This window comes from Artemia franciscana, chromosome 4, assembly GCF_032884065.1.
Source record: "Artemia franciscana chromosome 4, ASM3288406v1, whole genome shotgun sequence".
Taxonomy (NCBI): domain Eukaryota; kingdom Metazoa; phylum Arthropoda; class Branchiopoda; order Anostraca; family Artemiidae; genus Artemia; species Artemia franciscana.
Window position 1 is genome coordinate 10,111,615 of NC_088866.1, and position 14,279 is coordinate 10,125,893.

At 34.3% G+C, this 14,279-nt stretch overlaps 1 protein-coding gene across 1 annotated transcript in view; it reads right to left on the reverse strand.

The window, feature by feature from the left end:
* LOC136025971 (clustered mitochondria protein homolog) overlaps positions 1 to 12,498 on the reverse strand; it is an 86,620-nt gene extending 74,122 nt beyond the window's left edge. The window contains exons 1-2 of the mRNA XM_065702090.1: positions 12,363 to 12,498; positions 3,112 to 3,287 (exon numbers count right to left, since the gene is read on the reverse strand). Coding sequence (XP_065558162.1) covers positions 3,112 to 3,287; positions 12,363 to 12,396 — 210 coding nt within the window. The 5' untranslated portion in view covers positions 12,397 to 12,498. The remainder of the gene's footprint in view (positions 1 to 3,111; positions 3,288 to 12,362) is intronic.
* Between the last annotated feature and the right edge of the window lie 1,781 nt (positions 12,499 to 14,279).

The window sequence follows — 14,279 nt, forward strand, 5'->3', positions numbered from 1 at the left end:
CTCCAACAATAACTTCTACTACTTCTTTCCACATCACCTATCAAAAGAAGAATAGTGTGATTCAGTTGGCTCAAAAATAGCTGAGATTATTCACTCTCAGGAAATACCTCAATGCTCCTTCAAATGTTAAATCTCATGAGAAGTGAATTCTTGAGCAACTACATCAAGCTCATCAATCTGGTCAACAGAAAGATATGAGTGAGATTTATTTGCAATTACTGATCTGAAGGTCATCTGGATAACCATCTTACTTGTCAAGGAAGGGTTCACCAAATACTATGTGACTGTGGCAACTACTAAGTTGGTAGAAGTAATCAAAATTCGAAAAAACATCTATAGCAGCACAAGGCTATAAGGCAACACAGAATTAAGGTTCTAAATTCCACTTTTTAAAGACACCACTTTCTCTAACATTGGCCTGAGTATGACGTAATGAACTTAAATCTAAAAGACTAAGAAGGCTATCTGCTAAAAAGGAAAGGATCACATTAAAAACTAGTTTCTAGTATGATTTCGTTGTCATGAAGTACCTTATTTTTATGTCCCAGATGGTCATTTAGAAGACCATCTTACTTGTCAAAGAAGGACTCACCAAATACTAAGTGACTGTGGCAACTATTAAGTTGGTACAAGTCATCAAAATTCGAAAAAATATCTATAACGTTCTAAGGTTCTAAATTCCACTTTTTAAAGACACCACTTTCACTAGCATTGGCCTGGGTATAACGTAATGATCTTAAATCTAAAAGACTAAGAAGGCTAGCTGCTAAAAAGGAAAGGATCACTTTAAAAACTAGCTTCTGATATGATTTCATTGCCATGAAGTACCTTATTTCTATGTCCCAGCTGACCTTTCTCAAAGTAATGATCTCAGGACTGTTTTCTTACGGTTCTGGTTTTAACTTCCTAGTTTATTTTGTATTGGATTTTATTTGAAGGTGTCCTAGCTAAACTTTCTTGAACTCATGATGTCAAGGCTGTTTTATTGATGGTTATGGTTTTAATTTTCTCCTTTTTTTATAGGTTGAATTTTATGTTTATTTTACTTTCTAGTTTTTTGCCAAGAAAACAATTAGACCCAAAATATTCCATAAATTTTCTTGTACTACTTATTGTTTTAACACTCTTGTCAGTTCTGATTTTTCATAATTCTTACACTAGTACAACAGAGACCCATGCTCATCACTAATTACGCAATCTAATAAAAACTTCAATGCCTTAAACCCTAGCAAAAGATCAGCCCACGTTCAAAAAATAACACATACACAAAAAGACATGACAACTAAACACACGAAAAAGAAAAAAAAAATAAATAAACAATAACAACTCACATTATAAACAAACTTCCAGCACTGATGCTACAACACAAAAAAAAAAACAAAGCAAATGTCTGACATTTGCGTTAGTTTTTTTTCTTATGTTGTAACATAAGTGCTGGAATTTTGCTTATATTGTGAGTTGTTATTATTATTTATTTATTCTATTTTTCAAATTTTTTCTTCTTCATGTGTTTAGTTGTTGTGTTTTTGTGTGTTATTCTTTAAAAATATTTTTTTTTTGTTTCGTTCTTTTCGTTTTTTTTTCCATTGAAAAAAAAAGAACTCCTGGACGTGGGTCCGAAATATTTGATTCCCAATGGTATTGTGAATTATTTTCCGCTTGAGTTATTTAAGATGTCAAATTATTTTTTTGCCATTTCAAAACTGTTAAGTTCTGGGAATTTTTTTTTAGAAAACATCTAAATCAAAAGTTGATCCACTTTTATTGAAATTCAATCCTTAAATAACGTTAGAAAAAGTTTGTATGGTACCAGTATTTTGGGAGGGGGGGTCAAATGATTTCAGCCCTTAGACCATTTTCTTATTTTCCTGTAGACCATTTTCACCAGTACTATTTAAATGTGCTAGATTTTTTCTCAACAATTGAGGATTTTTAATTAAAGTAGGTTTTTTGTAAGTTTGCATATTTTTAGAATTTAGAATGAATGAACTCTCTTTATTAACTACTAAATTACAAAAACTATAAATACACACAACCGCCCGGGGGAAGGCTCAAACAACCTGATGTTGGACGGCTGCAATCCTCTGATTCTCAACCTAATTTAAAAAAAAACAAACAGAAATTAAAGAAGGACAAAAATATTCTCACTCAATTACCACCCTTAATATATCCAAGAGTTTCCTCAAATTTCCATGAATGAAGAGAAGTCGTTTTTATTAGGAGTCCAAATAACAAACAAATCTTTATTGTTTGATTTATCGTTGCAAATTTATATATTATAATTGGGCTCTTGATTTGCATTGAAAGATGTTTTGGCCATGTACATAACATTTTATGTGGGGAGAAGAAGTTGAATTAGCAGAGAAAAAGGTTGAGTCTTGCATACGCAAAGCTGAGCATAAGAAACAGTAGAACGCAAATCATTCATTGAAATAGTGCAGAAGAAAAAGTAGGCTGAGTTGGCCTACAAAGGCATTAGTTTATGATTAACTGCTGGGTTTCAGCTCCTAATATTCAGTCCTAGGAAGAAGTTAAAAGAACACTAATCCTCTCTTACAATCATCTGGAAGTTAAAAAGACCAGTTTTATTACTTCAACTCTTTAAATTGAATTGAGTTCCTTGCCAACAAAGGAGGAACTTCTTTTGAAGACTACTTTGCACTATAGACTGGCTTTCTTCTAAACAGATGAACAAATATGATTGGGCTGTGGAAATATATTATGTTCTACGATTTTGAACAGGATCCTATTTTTGTACGTGTAAAAAAAAAAAGAGCAAAATTGACTGTGAAATTATAAACCTTTTCCTGAATACTACAACTGTTTTTGGTCAAGTCAATGGTGACTAAAATACCCATGACTTTTTTTCCTAACTCTAATTATGCTCAAATAATTACATTCAAAGTTCTATAATCAATTCTTCCTTGAAGTTTAATAAACCTTAAATATACAAAAAAGGACTAATCAAAGATATTTTGGAACAAAAAATCCAGTTACATTTTATAAAAGGTGCTTTCGTGGCTTAAAGTTGGTAGTCTGCCTGGCACTACATATTTCATATTACTTTGCCAATGACAATAACACTAGGAGTAAAATTCTAAAAAGAAATACCTGAATATCAAAAGGTTCCACACCAGGTGCAACTATTTTGACAGTAAATCCTGTGTCTTGAATAAAAACTACATCAGGCTCATCTTTTTTGTCATCAGATCCATCAGCCTTGGATGACTCATCTTCTTCTTGTACTTTGCCTTCTTCCTTTCCCTTAACTTCAGACTCACCATTGACTTAACAAAAACAAGAATGAAAAAGACTTATGCAAAAACCATAGAATGTATGGTGCATAGAATTTAAAAACCACAATCGAACAATAGTGATTTCTACAAAAATAGCTAGCATTAGAAATGGACAGTGCTCCTAAGAAAGCAATAAAATGTTACGCATTTAAAAATATTAATGTGAAGAGATGAATGGCGTTTTGCATTACAAATCACAAGGCCCATCCCCCCTGTCAACTTAATAGGGACACACAAACCTGACTTTTAGATCTACCTGAAAGTTACAAAGTAAGCACTCTGGGTCAATAGAAATGAGAATTAAGATTTACAAGGACATATAGGCTACCTCTTCTCTAATCTTTGAAAAAAATTAGATCTCAGTTTTTGCTCCGTTTGAGTGATGAAAAGCTGCACCCAGGTCAGCAGCTCTCTCCTCAACCCCTCCAAGCTACACCACTGCCAATCAGCTTAAAACTTATGGAACAAGAACATCAGCACAAGAGCAGAGTAAGAACAAATTTCTGTGGTTATAAATCACTTTTAACCCGCCATATTTCTGCATTAAAGTATCTGGGTCTCCTTGAGACTTTATTGTCACATGGCTAATTTCAAGCTGATTTTGATCAAAAAACTTAGAATTGCTCAATTTCCTTATGGTTGAAATGCTAGCAGGCTTCAAATTCTCAAAAGTTGAGGATTTTCCCAAGCTGGGAAACAAGCTAACCCTTCAAGTTACCAATCAATCCTAGGCAAAAGAACAAAAAATATTTGTAGTCCTAGCTTCTGTACATTAGTCATTGGCACCTTTCCTGCCTTACACCATAGCCCATAACAATCCCTTGGAGGATGTTGTATTATTAGTACTGAGCCTCCTAATCATTGCACTATATAATTGAATATATATTAAGGGTCAGTGAATCTTCACCCTCAAACTCCAATGAGACTGTTTTTTTTTTTATAATCAATATCCTAGCAACAATGACGTTTTTACCTTAACATAGGACATCAGTTTTGGTGAGCATAGGGAGAAAAATTTACTATTCACCTCACATCAGATTTTCAATAAAAACTTAATTTTGCTAAAAGACAACTTACAGAAACTGTAATAAATGATGTACACACACAATTACATTCATAGTTGATGTCATATACAAACCCTTGACATTATTTTGAGGCTTTTAAAGCTCTTTTAACAAATTCCTGCAAATTTGTTTTAAACAAACAGGATTTTTAGTAACAATTTTTAAATACTTAGTTACTATATGATATATTGAGCCCCTTTAAGGACTCAAAATTTAATTTCCCCCAGAAGTGATTATTGAATTAGGTAAAACGGTAAAAATATGGTATTTTATTTGGAGATTTAACACACATGTTGGTAAAATAGGGATAGATGATATCCTAGCCTAGATAAATTTCATGTAAGAATCCCATGAATTCATGGGATGATAATACAGCAAACCTTATTGATTATTTTAAAGTAAACTGAAGACTGGCAGGATCAATACAAGATACTAGGGTATATAGGAGTGCTGTTATTGATGTTAAAAGTAAAGATCACCATCTAGTAGTGTCTAGGGCTAATTTAAAGTTGAAATTTTGAAATTTTAATTACCTCCCAAGAAGTTATGATGTTGGTAGACTCTAGGATGAGAATTTGAGAGAAACTTTCCAAGATCAGTTGAATACTAAACTTGAGAATTTAAAATTTGACTATGTGGAAGATGGTTGGAATAATTTTAGAAAAAGAGTTTGTGAAGTTGCTGATGGTGTCTTAGGGAAGAAAGTTAAGACTGCATCTAGGAATATTAGTGAAAAAGCTTTATGTTTAATAGAGAGAAGAAGGGTTTGTACAAGAATTATTGTAATAACAGATCATATGAAAACAAAAGAAATGTAAAGAAAGTGGAGAAAGCATTAAAGTATGAACTAGGGAGGTGTGAAGTAGAGGCCAAAGATAAAATTACCAAGGATCTGGAAGATACAACTAGATGGCATAATAGTAAAATATTGTACTGGTACGTTAATAAATTGAGATGGAGTAGTCAATCCAGACTTGTCCCAGTTAAAGATAGGAATGGGGCCACAATTCAATTCAATTTATTTATAACCCATCTACAAAAAGAGGGCGGAACGCCCTTAAGATGGAGTAATAAGAGAAAAAAAAAGGTACAAATAAATACAAATCAACACAATCAAACAATTAAATAAGTAATGCTGACCATGGGTGAGACACTATCGACATGGAAGAACGAAAATCATGAAGCCTTTTATCAATAATAGATGTAGGAGAAACTAGGCGGAATTTGTTCACTAAGTAACTATTTCTAGTCCAAGGAGGGTAACTGAGAAGGAATTTAGCATAACGAAAATATACTCTACGAACAGATAGTTTCTGAGGTTCACTAAAAAACTGCCAAACCAGACAAAGAGAAAGGAGATGAGGTACAACTAGACTATTATAAATTTTCGCAAGATTTAATTTATCAATATGTTTAATATTAGATGCAATTGAAGCATAAGCAATTCTCAGTTTTTTCTTCAAAAGTTCAAGGGATAAATTCACAGTTTCTTTCATATTTTTTCCAATAAGCATTCCAAGGTAAACTAATTTTTGAGAAAGGGGGACATGAACATTAGCTAAAGATAAAAAAATAGGGCCATTTGTCTCTTTAAAATTGAAAGCTACAACAGCAGTTTTATCAACATTGAAAGAAAGCCCAATATTTTTATATTCATTATAAAGCTGATTAAACGCGTTTTCACATCCACTAAAAGTACGGCTTAGATTCAAAACGTCATCTGCAAAAGTTATTAAAGACAAGTTAAATCCACGGTGAATACAACTAAAATTAACAGAATTTTGGGCATTTAAAACAGAGTTATTAAATAAAGAAGGTGAGGTAAGGCCACCTTGACGGACTCCTTTCAAAAGATTAAAAAGGGAAGATCCCCCCTTTAACTTCGCCTTAAAGTGATGGTACATATACAGAAGGCACTTCACTATACAAAAATTTACCCATCTTTTATACGCTTCAAATAAAACTTGGGAAAAAATACAAGAGTCGAAAGCACGAGCAACATCTAAAGCACAAAGGATAATATGGGATCTACTTCTTTCTGCATCAGCAAGAACATTCATTAAAGCAAAAAGGGCATGCTCCCAGCTAATACCTTTTTGGTAACCAAACTGGTGGGGTGGGACATAACATTTAGAAACAATTTCATCCAAAATAACTGACTCAAACAATTTAAAAATAGTACAAGAAACTGTTATAGGTCGGAACGAATCACACAAAGTAAAATCCTTTTTGCCTTTTTTTGGGATAGGGGTTATTTGACCAACTGTAAATTGATAAGGAACAACTCCGTTTTCAATAGACATTTGAAAAAGTAGAGATAAATGATTAAAAAGAAGAGCACTTGCATAATCAAAATGTCTGGCAGCAATTCCATCAACTCCCGAAGAATTTCTTTTCTTTAGTTTTTGACAATAAAACGATACATCACTTGGCTTAATAATAAATGTCGAGGGTTCGTGTTTCTTCAGACAAGCACTTAATTCTTTTTCAAATTTTGACTCAAGAGCAGGATCGGGAGAAGAAAACTCATGCTTATAATAATTTATCCACTCAGGCTCAGGAATATTATTTGCACTAATGTGTTCACAGGGCATTCAAATTTTTTCCAGAGCTTTGAAGGGTTCTCTGCAATTTTATGAGCGTTTTTCTCAATAAGATCAACCTTATGTTTTCTTAACACTTTAGCAAAAAAAACGTTTAGAACGTAGCCGCAGACCATTTATAGTCCCAGACTTAGGCCTGCCGCAATCCCTCCAAATATTCAGCCAAATTTTAGAAGACTCGCACGCAGAAATAAGGGAAGGGTTTTTTGACCAGCCCTGAAGTTGAGAGCCTTTCCTAATACGCTTGCACGGGACAGCTGAAGCTTCAGCACACTTTAATGCATGGTTAATTTCAGCTAGATAGGTGGTAAGTCCGATCGCTATTTCTTTTTCACTAAGGCCAGAGCGCGTGCACAACAAATGAAAGGGCACCTTTATTTTATTTAATATTCTGTCACATTCAAAACGAAACATCTTGCGGTTAACTTCTTTCCAGTCTTTTATATAAAACCACTTTTTATCTGGCTGTTTGGAGGCATTAAACGAAGCATTTATTTTCAACTTTATTGGAAGGTGATCCGAATAAAAGCCATCACAAATTACCTCAACAGTTTCACAGGGGAAAGATGCAATAAAATGATCAAGGTTAGAAGTCACTGACAGGACACCAATAAACGTGAAAGTTTCTGTTTTGTCAGCAACTGAGTAGGAAGGGGGGAGGCAATTCAGAAGGAGTTGGGTTCTTGGCGATGAACTGTCTGTTAAGTCACAATTAAAGTCTCCTGCAATCAAAACTCAAGCATTTGGATGCTTTGAAACTCCCTTCACAAAACTCGCTAGCTTTTTGCAAGCATTTATGAATTTATTCTCTGATTGTGAAGAGCAGTAATTAGTTGGCAGGTAAACGTTTATACAGATTAGGTCCGAAAATTCGGCAGCAATGAAATGGTCATTCGACTCAAGGAGATTGACAGGAAATTGTGAAATAATAGCTAATCCGCCTGAAGGTCGGCCACAGCTCTTATTCATTTTCGCTGGGTGAAATAAGAGATAAGAATACTGTGAAATGCTGAGTAAATTTTTCCTTTCATGAGACAAAAAATGTTCTTGCAGAAAAATTATTTCATTTGTACTTAAAAGTTCAGAGAGGACTAGGCCTTTGTCAACCACTTTGCCATTGATATTCCATGATAAGAGACTTAAGGCTCGAGCCATTATGCTGACTTAACTTTACTTAAAAGTCCTTGGGCGACTGGACATTTGAAGCTGTAACAGGGATGATCCTGTGATTTGCACAATGCACACTTCTTGGGCCTTTGACAAGGAGATGTTTTGGAGCTTGAATGACCATGGTCACTGCAGACTGCGCAAATAGCTTCATTTTTGCAGCTACTGGATATATGCCCATAAGCTTGACACTTGAAACATCTTACCAGGAGGGAGAGATACTCAGCCACTTTGATCCTCTCATAATCTATGACTGGGGGATTTTTTATGGCATTCATAAGATCAACTTTGGTTTCAAATTTCAATCGAAACGAGTGGGTGTTGCCAATCTGTCTTGAACTGACACATTTGGGAATCAGTGCGCGAAGTTCATCGTCATTTATATTACTGGGGACAAATCAAGCAATACCGAGGTGAGAGGGGCTCCTGATTGTTGCAGAAAGAGATTTGTCACCGTTTTGAAAGACCCCGACAAGAGTTTCTGCATCAGCCTTGCTAGCTGTAACAACTCACCAATTATCTTTTCTGGGCTGAACTTCGACAATTTTAGAGCACTCTCTGCCACACATTTTTTGCAAAAAGTCTTTCCTCAAATCGGACTTCGTGAGGTCAGAGGGCAAATTCTTGAGTACCACTGCATATGAGGGCTTTGTTTCAGTAACTGTAGGAACAATCGAGGGGGCGGGAGGGTCCTTATTCATGAAATTGTCTAGCTTATTACAAACTTCTGTAACTTTTCTGGTGATTACTGCAGCTATCTCACCAGGACAGATAGGGACTTCGTCAGGTTCAACTATCACAAAGACTGGCAGCTCAACATTACGTTGCTCACAAAGTTCAAGTACCTTTAACATTTTGTTAATATTGTCTTCAGCACTTTTTTTAATTGACACTCTATTGGTGTAGTGAGCAGAAGACCACAGTATCTCCTTAGCCTTGATTACATTGTCCCTTGTAAAAAACTCGCATGCTTTATGACTTATCTCGTCACTCTTATTTCCAGCTTTTCAAGCACGATTTAAAAAGTTCAAAATCGCATTCCAAACTAATTTCTCCAACATGGCTATTGCAGATAATATGTCATTGAAATATATTCAAGTTCTTAAGTCCTTGTACGAAAATCTCTTTGCTTAATAAATCACTAAGTCCCAAGGGACTTTGCACTCAAATACCAAAACTATCAATTAGCCAACAAATGAAAATAATCCAATTATGAATGATGTTTCAATAAATGTCTATAGTGAAATCAGACCAGCTTGAGCTCACTGTATTAATAGGTTATATCCAAAATAAGGTGTTTACCAAGCGAACTCTCAAATAAGACTTTAGTTATTTGATAACTTTAATTAGTGATAAGGAATGAGTTACAGAGAGATGGGAAGAACATTTTGAGAATGTGCTAGACTGAGATACAGTAGCAGGATAAGATTTAGAGGAAAATGAAAAATTTTGTGATACCTTGGATGTGAAGGAAGATTTGTTTTGTGAGGAAGAATTAGCAACAGAACTAGAAGGATTAAAAAATAATAAGGCCCCAGGTGCTGATAGTACAGTAAATGAGTTTCTTAAACATGGTGGCTCTGAGGTTAAAGTTACTGAAGATTATGAATATGATTTTTGAAAAGGGGGAAGTACCTAATGATCTTAGGAAAACCTTGATTAAACCGCTGTATAAGAAAGGTGATAAAAATGAGTGTTGTAATTATTGATTCATTAGTCTGGTCTCTGTAGGTAGCAAATTACTTGGTAATATGATACTTTTTAGACTGAGAAATGCTGTAGACATAGTTTTAAGAGAAGAACAGCACAGTTTTAGAAAAGGTAGAGGATGTGTTGACCAAATTTTCACTCTTAGGTGTCAAACAAAATTTGGAATATCAGAATACACTGATAATTTAAGCATCCTAGATGAAAGTATGAGCAAAATGAATGAACTTTTAGAGGTTTTGCAAGTTTGGTAGTAGCTAGTATAGAAAAAGGCACCATGTGATGTATTTACTTTCATACTGGCTAAATTATGTGAAAATGAAAACATTTACCAATTAAGAATTATCCCAGTAGGCCTATTGGGAGCATAACCCTAGGCCAATATTTAGAAATGGTATCAATGAGGAAATCATGTTAGACTGCTCTTTTGCTAGTCTATTCAGCTTAAGTCTAGAATTGAGTGGATGATCAGGGAACATGTTAAGACAACAATTCTTACTTCATAGCCTAATATATGTCCTCCTAAACAGCCCCAGTTCTAGACTTACATTGTCTAAGTAGTAGTTTTAGGCTACATAATCTGGGAGGACAAGATGTACCATTGGAGTTTAAAAACATAAAATTGAAGGAATTCAATATCAGATGTCAGAATAACTGGGAGTGCCTCAGAATAACACCCCTTCTGCCTAGGCCTAGAACTGCTGCTGATGTGCAGGGTATTCTAGTGTTTCATTCAGAAAATCTATAAACTTGCCTGTTTGCATGCTTATTTTGGGTAATGTTTATACTAAAAGACCACTTATGTAGCTAAGAAATAAACTTCCCTCTATTGTCAGAATTGCATTCTGAATCCAAATTTATAATGTATTTACATCAGAATTAAATTCCCCCCACATCTCTCTCTCTCTATATATATATATATATATATATATATATATATACCAATTTAGGGTATATACATGCACATTAGGGGGGGGGGGGGAGGGTGAGGTCATAAAATTCAAACTTACCTCTATAGTCATAATTGCATCCTGAATCCAAATCTAAAATTCATTTGCATCAGAAATGGAATTTACCCTCACCCCCCTAATGTGCAAATAGGCCTATACACCCTTAATTGGTATATATGGGGGTAGGGGTAAAGTTAATTTATTTGGTAAATATTTTGCTGTTTATATTATTGACTTATAAATAAAGTGAACATACCACTAGATGCCATTTTTAATGCTCTTTCTGAATATAATACTTTCTTCTCTTGCAAATTCAAATTTAAGCCCTATTTGAAACCCCTTAAAATGACTAAATTTTCTATTTTTTTTTAAGTTAAACAATCCAAAAGCATTGATTTGTCACAATTAAGTTGGATAAAAATTCAAAACTATTTCTCCATTTTTTCTATCTGTCATGTTCCTTCTGTCAGCTTTGATATTTTTGACATAGCCTATAGGTGGAATGACAGTTTTTATGTGGCCTAACAGAATACAAAGAACACACAGCATATATGTGTTTAAATTTTTTTATTCAACTTGATCTTGACAAACCAATGTTTTTGCACTATACAACTTTTACAAAATGCATTTACAATGAAATAGTAAGTTTGAAACAAATGTTAGAAGTAACCCATTTTAGGCCTATATCCAAAAAGTATAGAATGATATTATTTTCAAGGGTTTCAGAATATTATTCTGAATCAAAATTTAACATGTAGGCTATGAGCATCAGAAATGAATTTCACCCCTCACATTAATCCATGAGTCCCATAGGCAGCAGGGCAAGGTCTGTATTCTATACTTATTCAATAAACCTTGTTTGAGGTTTTATTTAAGTTTTATTACTCTCTGTTGAATAAATATAGAATACAGACCTCACCCCACTGTCTGCAGGGTTCATGGACTAATAAACTTCACTCTATAGGTAATGTTACCTGTCAGCAAGCCTACTTTATGCATTTTTAGTCTTGTTGGAGGGGGATTTTAGAAAGCTAAAAAATGGATGTGCTTCTTTAATAATGAAAAAGAAACAATATCCAATCATCAGAATCTTGCTATATGCAGTAATACACACTTTAGAGCATTTCAAACAAAACTAAACATTTACTGTTCAAACTTACCTCTATGGTCATAGCTGCATCCTGAACCCAAACTTAACATTAATGTGCATCAAATGAATTTTACCTCACCCCCTAATATGCAAATAGGCCTACATAACCTGAATTAGTGTATATAGGGTGGGGGTAATGTTCATTGCTGATGCAAATGAATGTTAAATTTGGATTCAGGATGCAATTCTGACAATAGAGATAGGCTAAGTTTGTTTCTTAGCTACCTGAATAGCCTGTTAATATAAACATTATACCTTATTTCTTATCAACAGCTGGTTCAGAGATCTAGACAACCTAAATAGCCTATAACTTAAACAAAAAATGCTAGCCTATCTTGGACTGTATCCCAAGGAAGAAGTACTTCAAACTAGAATTTAAATCACTAATCTGCAATTTAAAGGTGAAAGTTACTAAATTATCCTACCTAGATTCCTTGCAGCTTCAACTTCTGTAGACATTTTCTTTGGGGTAGGTTATAGAATCCTTAGTTATGATTCCACGTGTAAAACGATTGAAAAACTTCACAAATCAGCTGGTGCACAACGTGGAAGTATTTTCATGTAACCAATGGAAAAAATTTTCTATGCCGGTTATCTCCGTAGACGATTCGTACGTAATATAAATGCAAATCAGCCATACTCAGTTATATAAATTTTTGAGCCAAATGCATAGGTCTATAATATTCATTTAATGAAGGTGCGTGAAAATCTGAACTCAATTCAGGATAGTATATTATTTTTAACTGATGCCCTGATGAGGAAAGGCTGGGTATAAAATGTTGAAACTGTTCTGTTGTTGCTAAATGGTTTGAGATCAAAAGCTCCTTCCTCTGTCCTTACCTTTTCAAACGAAACTCCTGCTTTTGTGTCCTCATAGTGGCGTCAGGATGGACATTTCATGGGTTTTTCAACCAGAACCGTGACTGCAAACGGCGCTGTCGGGTAAAGTTGAGGAGTGGCATCACTTGGAGAAATTATAGTCTAGTAAATAACAAAGAATTCGCAATGGATTTTGATGTTGATGGATTTTCAAGTTTTTTAGTTTTGGTGGGCATTTTGGGCTGAAAGCCTCTTCCTAGCTAAGTTGTCTATTGTGGGATGCCTCCCCATATTAGTATAATATCTGTAAGCATGAATTTATAATGAGTCGAAGGTAATAAGCTTGAGGTTACTTGTGTAGGATATTCTTGTTGATATGAGAGCAACGCCAGGTAATGAAAACCACAATTTGACCTAGATGGGCTCGGGGTTGCACAAAGCTTTCATTCATACCGAAGGTCCTAGGGACTTCTCACTATCTGGTTTTAGGCCGGTTTAAGCGCTTCGTGTAGACTTTAGAAAATGTATTACCTTCTGTCATGCGCTGTTTGGCACAACTGCTTCTCCTGGGAACATAATAGTTTGAATGATTTATGTAATGTGAAAATTACAACTTGGAATACTAAAACGTTGAAAAAACTATCGTATTGAAATTTATACTGACGAATTTAAATGTTATAAACTGGATTTTTAGGAAGCACAGAAACTCACACCCAAGGGAATGGAAAAATAAAACTTAGGTGATATAGGACTTATTTGCTCAGGCATTGGGATACATGATGAATAAGGAAGTAGCTAAATCTTGCCGAGGTTGAAAAGGTATTATTAACAGAATGCTAGTTTCTCATTTTATGACGAAAGAGTTCAAGGTAACAGTCATAAAGTTTATAGAACTGATTGATGAAGATAGTATTGGTTTAGATGAATTTTACGTACAGCTACAGGAACACATAGAAAGGATCCCGGGTAGAATATGCAATGATGGGACAGTTTTTAAATAAATATATTTGAAATACGTGTTTAAATGCTTTCCATGCTTTTCAAATGCATATTTAAATACATTTCTGGTAGAGTATTTAAAATTTGTATTTATGTAGTTTTGTCTTGTATAAGAAAAGGATCCCGGGTAGATTATGCAATGATGGGACAGTTTTTAAATAAATATATTTGAAATACGTGTTTAAATGCTTTCCATGTTTTTCAAATGCATATTTAAATACATTTCTTGTAAAGTATTTAAAATATGTATTTAAGTAGTTTTGTCTTGTAATTGAACCACAAAATATTTTGACATACAGCATCAATGCCATTTTGTCACGATAAAACAAGTTGCATTTCACCAGTAGATGCCATGTCATTCTCGACCACTTCGGAAGGGATTTCTGCATGTCGGAATGATAAACAAGTTTGACTTAGAATAAAGCACGATTGCAAAGTTTCAGTTACTACAATTCTAGACAGAAAATATTTCGAAAGTAATACAGTGCAGCGTCCAATGTACTCTTGTGCTTGAAGATAGTGTA